The sequence below is a fragment of the Poecilia reticulata genome, linkage group LG5, assembly GCF_000633615.1.
Source record: "Poecilia reticulata strain Guanapo linkage group LG5, Guppy_female_1.0+MT, whole genome shotgun sequence".
NCBI lineage: Eukaryota > Metazoa > Chordata > Actinopteri > Cyprinodontiformes > Poeciliidae > Poecilia > Poecilia reticulata.
This window is the reverse complement of record NC_024335.1, coordinates 17261806-17270129: the sequence shown is the minus strand read 5'-3', so window position 1 is coordinate 17270129 and position 8324 is coordinate 17261806. Positions and strand designations below refer to the sequence as shown.

At 41.8% G+C, this 8324-nt stretch overlaps 1 protein-coding gene across 8 annotated transcripts in view; it reads right to left on the bottom strand.

Annotated features, from left to right (window-relative positions):
* Positions 1-3441: 3441 nt before the first annotated feature.
* magi1b (membrane associated guanylate kinase, WW and PDZ domain containing 1b) overlaps positions 3442-8324 on the bottom strand; it is a 143957-nt gene continuing 139074 nt past the window's right edge. For 6 of the 8 annotated variants that reach the window (XM_008409552.2, XM_008409550.2, XM_008409548.2 and 3 more), the window contains one exon: positions 3442-5469. In XM_008409552.2, coding sequence (XP_008407774.1) covers positions 4247-5469 — 1223 coding nt within the window. In that variant the 3' untranslated portion in view covers positions 3442-4246. Of the gene's footprint in view, positions 5470-7376; positions 7457-8324 lie in introns of all 8 variants that reach the window. The other 2 variants (XM_008409556.2, XM_008409557.2) reach the window with 1 other exon arrangement.

Genomic DNA, 8324 nt, shown 5'->3' with positions numbered 1-8324 from the left:
GAAGATCATATTATCAAAGCAGATAGTTGTTATTTTTAAAAGGGAAATGAGCAGACCAATCACTGTGCAATAACTCTACATACAATTGATATTTTTAGAGCTTCTACATTCTGTAGGACTCCAGTGAAATTTGCAGTGCAACAAGTTTTACATTATTTTATTTGTATTTTTGTTTCTGGGTGGCAAATCTTCACTAGTGGCCTTAATTTCACATTTACAGTTTTTTTTTTAAAAATAAACACATCTGAAGATCTGGCTAATGTTTTGTTTTCCAGTAGAACCGTGACCATACGGCCTTGTACGAAGTGTTCAGTGAATCATTTAGCACTGCAGGAGGCCAAGTTGAAATTCTGGCTTGCATTTCTTATGAAACTATAATTTGATTAATTTAGTCATTCAGAGGGTCATTTTTTTTCCCAAAGACAGATGAGTCACTGAGAAATATTTTTCTCTTTGACATTCCGTAACATATTGATGCAGTCATGCATCAACGATATGTAGAAGTTTAAAGAGTCGACATAGACTTTATTTACAGCATGACATCATCATCTGCACACTCAGGGTTTTTTTTTGAAGGTAGTGTTAGCATATAAACACTGCTGACATTGAACAAGTAATACATTCTCATCATTCTGGCATTTAGCTAACATCTGACATCTTCCACTGTATACCATTCAAAGCCATTTCTCAAACAATCAAGCTTTTCTGAATTTCTCAGATTTTTTTAAAAAGGGTATTATGGAGGCTTCAGAGAAAATAAAAAGAAAAGCAAGAAACAAAGTTTAATCTGGGGGGAAAAAAAGATGAGAGAGGGTCACCCTGCTCCTAACACCGTCCTCTCCTGCATGTCTTAGATCCAAAACGAATACATTTATCAAAAAGGAAAACCATCAGCTTAAATTTCAAATAAGGCATCTTGCACTTGGTTAGATCAGCCACACAGGAAACCTAAAGCTTTAAAAAAAAAAAACACTTTACAAAATCCCATTTGAACGTCCACAATGCATTCCTCCACTCTCAAAGACGGCCATGCACTGTCGAGCATGAGACAGAAGCCATATCATGACAAATAGTCGCTGAATGACGGATCTGGAGAACCACGACAGGCGGAGAATCTTACTGAAAAGTCGTATCGACTTTTCCTTTTTTTTCTGGCCCCGAGCACACCACCGAAAATAAACCCCCGCACTCTTGTTAGTGTTCATATTTATGGATGCTCTCTCCCGTTGTGCTCCGGTCAGCATGAGGATAGAGCTTGTCGCTTCTGCGTTTCCATGGTAATGGCGCAGAGGATCTTATAGGGTCAGAAAAGAGAGCAGCTGGAGCTTGGCTGAAGGGAGGAGGAGGATGGAAAAAAAACCCAAAAACAAAACAAAAAAAGATAAAGGTGCTTGACCCGGGTTGCTGACAGCCTGCCGGGCTGCATGTTCTCATAGGATATTTCATTACCGTCTCATCCTCCTGCCTGCCCCTTACATGATGAATCGTCCCCGGGCCCCCGGTTGTTTATCATTTCTTAGGTGGCGCGAGCTGTAAAACACAGGACTGTGTTTTTGCATTTGGTGATGAAAGGTGGAGCGAGGCCTGATAGAGAGGGAGAGAAGAGTGTTTCAGTGCTCCGAAGTGGATTACATCCATTATTTAGGAGCTGCGTGGTTACCGTTCAACGAGAGCGTGGAGAGAGGAAGGGAGCGGGATGCAAACATCCGTGTCCTTGGAATTTGGGTAAAATCTGAACACACTAGATGTTTTGTTTTTTTTTAAATCTCGGTCTTTATTCTCCTGTGCGAACTACTTGTGATTATTGGACATTAGCGTGAATCATATGGTTACCTTTAAAAACGTGGAGTTGGGAAACAGCATTTCAGAGGTTTGAGTTAAAAGGAGCAGAATGTGTTTAAAGCCTGATTGAACTGCAACGAAACTAGGCCAAAAAAAAAAAAACCTCGCTCTGATATGATCACGACGCTTTATCTCAGTTTCCTCTTATGAGCAGCACAGATTGCGTCCACAGGGTAATCTGGGATGCAGACTTTTTGAACATATGGCGTCAGTAAAGGGAAAAACATTCAGGAAAAGTGAGCGCATTATGCATGTTACACGCACATACGCAGTACTGCGCACATTTAAAACGGCCGCGACAAAGAATTTCTTTTCAATACTGACCACAAATCGAGAGAGTGAATCAGAACAAGCAGGCCTGCCCACTTTCCTCACATTGCTTTTGTTTGCAAACAAATGCAGCACATTTTCAACGTCCTTTGTTGAATTGTGAAATGAAAGGAAAAGAGTACCCGAGTTTCTGAGTTTTAGAGAAAATCTGGAAACTTTTGAAGAAAATTTAATTGATGAAACTATTCCACTGTGAGAATGTCACGTTCAATCCAAGATCCCCCCCTACCCCCCCCCCCCCAAAAAAGGCGACGTGGTTGACGAACTAAACTAAAAGAGCGTCAACCAGAAATGGCAACAAATGGATCCACGGTGAATCTGGGGTAGCTGCAAACAGCCAGTGCTCAGGTGGGAGAATGTGTTACCAGGGCAACGATTTATCGCGTGTTCAACAAACCTGGAGCTTCGTGAAGGAAAACATTGGACGTCCCATTTGTCTCGAGTTGTGTAGGAGACTCGGCGAACGGTCAGAGAGCAGGACCAAATGAAAATCCCCATGAATCATCTTCTCCTGAATCCTCTTTCACCTGCTGCAGTCATGTCCTGAGGATGCAACTTCCCTCGTTATTTTTTCCCTCCTTCGAAATGATAAATCTTTCAGCAAACCAAGTGGATGCAGCAGGATGAGCTGGAGGAAGGCAGGAGGAAAAGCCGGTTTGAAAGTGAGAAGTGAGGCAGAGTGAATCAGAACAAGCTGGCCTGTCGACGTGAAAGGATGGAAGATTTTTTTTAAGCTTTTCCAAAAAAAAAAACAAACAAAAAAAAAACACAGTTTGACTGTTGGCAACGGTACCGTTTTCTTTTGGTTTCCTAAAAGTAATGAGCTTCCAACACGTTTAACCAATTTACTCCAATATTTCTAAACCAAAAATGACTTTTCCACCCCCCCCCATCCTTTCATTCGCGAGTCAGGTTCAAGTGTTTCCTCCTTTACTCAACCCCCAGAAACGTTTCATTACAAATGTGGCACCATTTAAGCAGAAATAAACAGACTTTCCAATGGTTTGACATTTACTGCCAGGAAACATTGTGGCAACAAACATACAAATGTTATTACTGTTTGGGATAAGTTTATTAAAGTATATTCTGAGTTCTATACATTTGTATTTGCTTGCTCTAGCTGCCCAGTCGTTGGCAAAATATGTGGAGTTACACGACTGCATTATCAACGCCCACACGCGTTTCAAACAGCTTTTGAAAAGCCCCCTTAGTGAGCCCTTCAGCAAGAAAAGGTTGTGTAGTTTTATATACAACAGCAAACAAAGGAGCAACACTCTGACACGAGTTTATTCGTTGAATATATTATTTTATTTTAACATCGTCATCATAGTTTAACTTTTAATTTTCCCTTCATTCATTTAAAATGATCACCTCTGAATGTACACATACTGCAAACTGTCAAAAATATACAAACAAATGCAGGCTTGTGCTATAGTCTGGTCAAATGTTTTAAAAAACAGTGGCACTGGAAGGAGAGACAGAGAGAGAGAGAGAGAGAGAGACCAAAGGTAGGAGAGACTTGGAGAAAGAGGAAAAAAAGAGACACTGAAACCGGTAAAGACATGCACAGCATCGTTAGGAGCACCGGCAGCGGTGATCCAGGCGCTCGCCACTTCCATGGGATCCGCATGGAAAAGTACATACATTTCATCGTCTGACAGCGGGCCACAAAATGCCCGCCACATATCGGATCGAAAACAAAATGCTGCTTGTTAATGGAACTCTTAGGCACATCATTGTTTTTTTTTTCAGATTTTATATTTTCTGGAAAAAGGTTTGTAAATGTAGAATGGATCAACAAAAAGAAAAAAAAGAGAAAGGAAAACAGTTAAAAAAATGAAAAAAAAAAAGCTTTCAAAAGTCATTTTGGAATCACTTTTGTTAGTAACTCAACACCGTTACATAATTTGTATGTGAATGCATATGTAGTTAACGTGTGTATGTGTGTGTGGGAAGGTTTTTTATATGCGAGCACGTGAACACAAGTTGGGTGCATTCCTGTAGAACCGATAATGGAGGCGAGTACTTGAGGTGTTGTGTGGGTGGTATCTATGATTGGCTGACAGCTGGCCAGTCAGATGCTCAGGTCTTTGGGACTATCCTTGTAGGTCTTCTTAGGTTCAGGGATCACAGGCTTGGGTGGGGGACCGCTCTTGGTCTCCAGCGTGCTGTAGTACTCTCTCAACTTAGAGGCAACAAAAATGTCGTCGTCTTCTTCATCTTCAGAGTCGTCCCTCCTGGGCGGGGAGATGGCACGTTCCAGGCTGCGAGCTCTGTACCGCGGTTCAGGGGTGATGCCTCTACTGGCAAGGCGCCCATCCCTCTCCAGCATCTCAGGTGTACGCCCTCTCAACAGGGAAGTGTACTTCTGGTAGGATGAATCCAATTCGGGGGTTCGGACTCTGGGCAGGGTGATATCTCTGTAGTCACGGGATGCAAAGTCCTTCAGGAGTCTGTCTCCCTTGTAGGCCCTCTCCATGGAGGAGGTTCTCATCAGAGGGCTGTCCTGCCTGTAGAGACGATCTTCTCTCCGAAGTGGTGGGAGTGAAAGAATGGGCTCTCTGTTTAGGCGGTCTAGAGCTGGCGAGTCCCGCACGACGGAGTTTTCAAAAGGGAATCTTGGTTGAGGAATATCGGACATTTCGTCTGCCATCGGCTTCTCGTTGTGTCTCTCAGGGGTGTCGTAACGGTAGGGGTCTGAGGAGCGGTGGCGATGTCTGGTTGGCGAGTGGTACCTGGGTGGGGACCTGTGGCGGTAAGGTGAGCGTCGTGGAGAGTGGTGGTAAGAGCGGTGCTGAGAGCGGTACGGTGAGCGTCGAGGAGAGTGGTGGCGGTGGTTTGATGAAGAATGTTGACCGTGACGGCGTTCTGGAGAGCGCCCTCTGCGGTGACCTCTATCGCGGCTTTCTAGGGTGTTGTCTGCACTGCGTGAGCGGCTGTGCCCCTTGTGAGGCGAGCGGTGGCGGCTTCGGTGCCGATGGCCATCTTTTTCCTTGTCGTCCTTCTTTAACAGCTTAGGCCCATTCCTCCCTGTGGACTTCTTTGCCTTGGATTTGCTGGGAGAGTGGTGACGGTGATGAGAACGATGGTGCCTGCCAGTGCCATGGTTGCCAGTGCCATGGTTGCTAGTGCCATTGGTGCGGCGGCTCGGCTCCGTCTTGCTCCGGGAATGTGGTGGGGGTTCTGGTGGGAAGCTGGACTCTGATGGTGCATTATTTAGGGGTAGGGAACTCACTTCCGCAGCGTTTTGTATCCCTGTGACTGCGTCGACGGTGCTGATGTCGTTGGGGCTGCCGTCTGCAACACAGTTAGACACACAGATGAGGCTAGAATGACCAAACATGGATCCACACACCAAGCGACTCTAGAGACTTTTGACACTGATCATGCTGATCCACTCAGACGTAAAGCTGAGAACAAATCCAATGAAAGCCAATCTGATGTTAAGCAAATGTTAGATGGCACAGCAGCAGCCAATGACAGTGGTAAGATAAAAGAAAAGCCATTGTGGAGAAGCAGCCATTGAATCCAAAAGATTTGTTACCAACAACAAACCTGCTCCTTGGTCTACGTAGGGTCACGTCTCTGGAGTGGAAATGGTGTTGGCTCTTCAGGTTGTCACGTCCTATTGGCTTATTGGACCTACTCAGTTGTATCAATTACTCATACAGTTTCATAAACTGCAACAGCTCCCAGGAAATTTGTATCCTCTAAGTCAATAAATGCTAATCTAAAACCTATAAACTAGGAAAAGGCTCAAGAAGTTGGATTTTCAAAAATTCACAATATTCTCATTGTCACAAGATTTATTTTAAGGTTTAACACCAGAAGAGAGAAGCGATATTATTGTCTAACTTTTGAGTTTAGTTTATCAACAAGTGGAGATTGAGTGTTTGTGAGGATGTTCGAGTCGATATTAAACTAAAGGGCCATTTCAGGTTTTTATTTTTAGGTCTCAGCTGGAACGGGCAAATTTTGAGTTACGGTGACAACCATAAACTTTGTTTGCAAAGGCCAACAACAAAGTATTGAGACCAAGACTTTTACTATTGTTCCCACCACTAGTTTAATAAGACCAGCAACAAATATATTTAAGCATTTATATAAAGGGTAAAATGCTAAATGCATATGAAATCAGTTTTGTTTGGTATTAAATTAATAGGTTTGTTTAATGTTTGTGAGGCTTTGACTGCAGAAACATGTTATAGGAATACACACTATCACCAAAAAAGAAAAGAAAAAAAAAAAGACTACAATGTGTTCTTAAATACTTTTCATTCTAAAATCTTTCATCTTTAAAACATTTGAACTCGGTAATGTCGCGCGGAACACCAAAAGTTGAATTTAATGTTTTTTCTTTAGGTCTGTCTTGGAATAATACCCAACATTAATTGAAGCATCTACGTGAAACATAAAAGTGGTTTAACTTGGTGAGAAGTGTTCCAAGCTAAATATGGATCTTTGAAGCAAATTTTGTATTTGGTTTAACCTTTTTATTTTCTAATTCAAGACATTTAGAGTTTTAAAACATTTACAAATTTAACACTAGATATCTTTGGAACAAAACCAACTCAGTGGTTAGTTATTTACTGACCTAAGAGTAAATCTTTGTTTTATAGTTGTGCAAGCTAACACATCTATATTTTCCTTCTTTAAGTTTCTCCCATTAGAGATCACCACAACATCCGTCCTCCATATATGCTCCTTCCCTACATCCATGAGCCTTTTCTCCTGAATTTCTTTTTAATTTCTTTCTTTTTTTGATATCGAGTCCAGACCAGAAAGCAACCAGCATTTTTTTTTGTGTACATATAATCTATTGGCAGTCTAACTCTCTCTCTCTAATGTGCCCAAAAACATGAATCAGACAAATAAATACAACTGCAGCAAAAATTGAGCACAAGGAGTTGGAGTCTTCTGTAGTCCGCACACAAGAGAGCCTTTCTAGGATGAAAAAAAACAAAACAACTAAAGATAAACTCTTTACACTTAGAATTCCAGATTTTACAAACGTACGCATGGGCTACTTTAGACGAGAGCTGTGCAGCGGCATTTAGGTGAACGGTTGTATATGCATGGATCAGAGCGCGGGCATGAGGTGATCTGAGGCCACAGCACACACACACACACACACACACACACACATCAGGATGAAGAGAGACGGGGGAGAACCCAGATGACAGAGGAGGAGGACAGCTACAAACCGTGGTCTGATTTTGGAGGACAGAGGCCTCCCCCATCTTGTCATTTCTCACACTTGCGGTGAGATGGGGAGCGGCCATCCCTGAAGGAAGACAAGAGCCCAGGGCAACACAGAGAGAGGAGAGCATACACAAAAACAGAAAAAAAAAAACAAAGAACACAGAAGTTTAGATTGCTTGGAGCCAACTGGAAGAAAGACAAGGGAGAGTTACTGATTGTGTTGATTCTTATTGGAAAAAAGAGTGTTTATTTGATCATCCAGAGTAAAGAGACAGTCCAGGAAGTTGCCCAAACCCTTCAGTGAAAGCCACTAGTTACACAGAACAGTGACACCCCAACCCCCCAATCACCCAAAAACACACACACACGCAAACACGCATACACACACACTTGTACATGTTGACAAAGCAGCAATAGAAATAAAAAAGTCTCAGAAATCAAAAAGAAGAAACACTGGCAAGACTGTCAAAAAGGTTGTGTCAACTTAAAAAATAAAAGCTAAAAAAAATACAAATGATGATCAAAAATATACAAAGTTCACATGACACCATATCGGTGCAGATCTGAAAACCTCAAATAAACTTCCACAACCAAATGCTTCTCCACTCAAAAAACAAACAAACAAAAAAAAACAAACAGAAAAAGCAAGACAATGAAAAATGTTCATGACTTGACTATCAATCCAACCTTGTCAATACAATAATACAAAAAGAAATGTTCCATAAATATTATGGAAAATCGACAATATAGGGGGCAAAAAACTTCAAATGTACACTCTCGACAAGTTCATGCAGTAATAAACTTTTCTTCTTTTTTTTCTCCTCCATTTATATGTGGCTTTGATTCATGGCTCTGTACAATGAACAAAAATACTCATAAAAATGTCTCTATTCATTTCATCGCTGTACAAAAGCTTTATATAAGCGCCAGATCTCGTTTTCTGTTTGCAT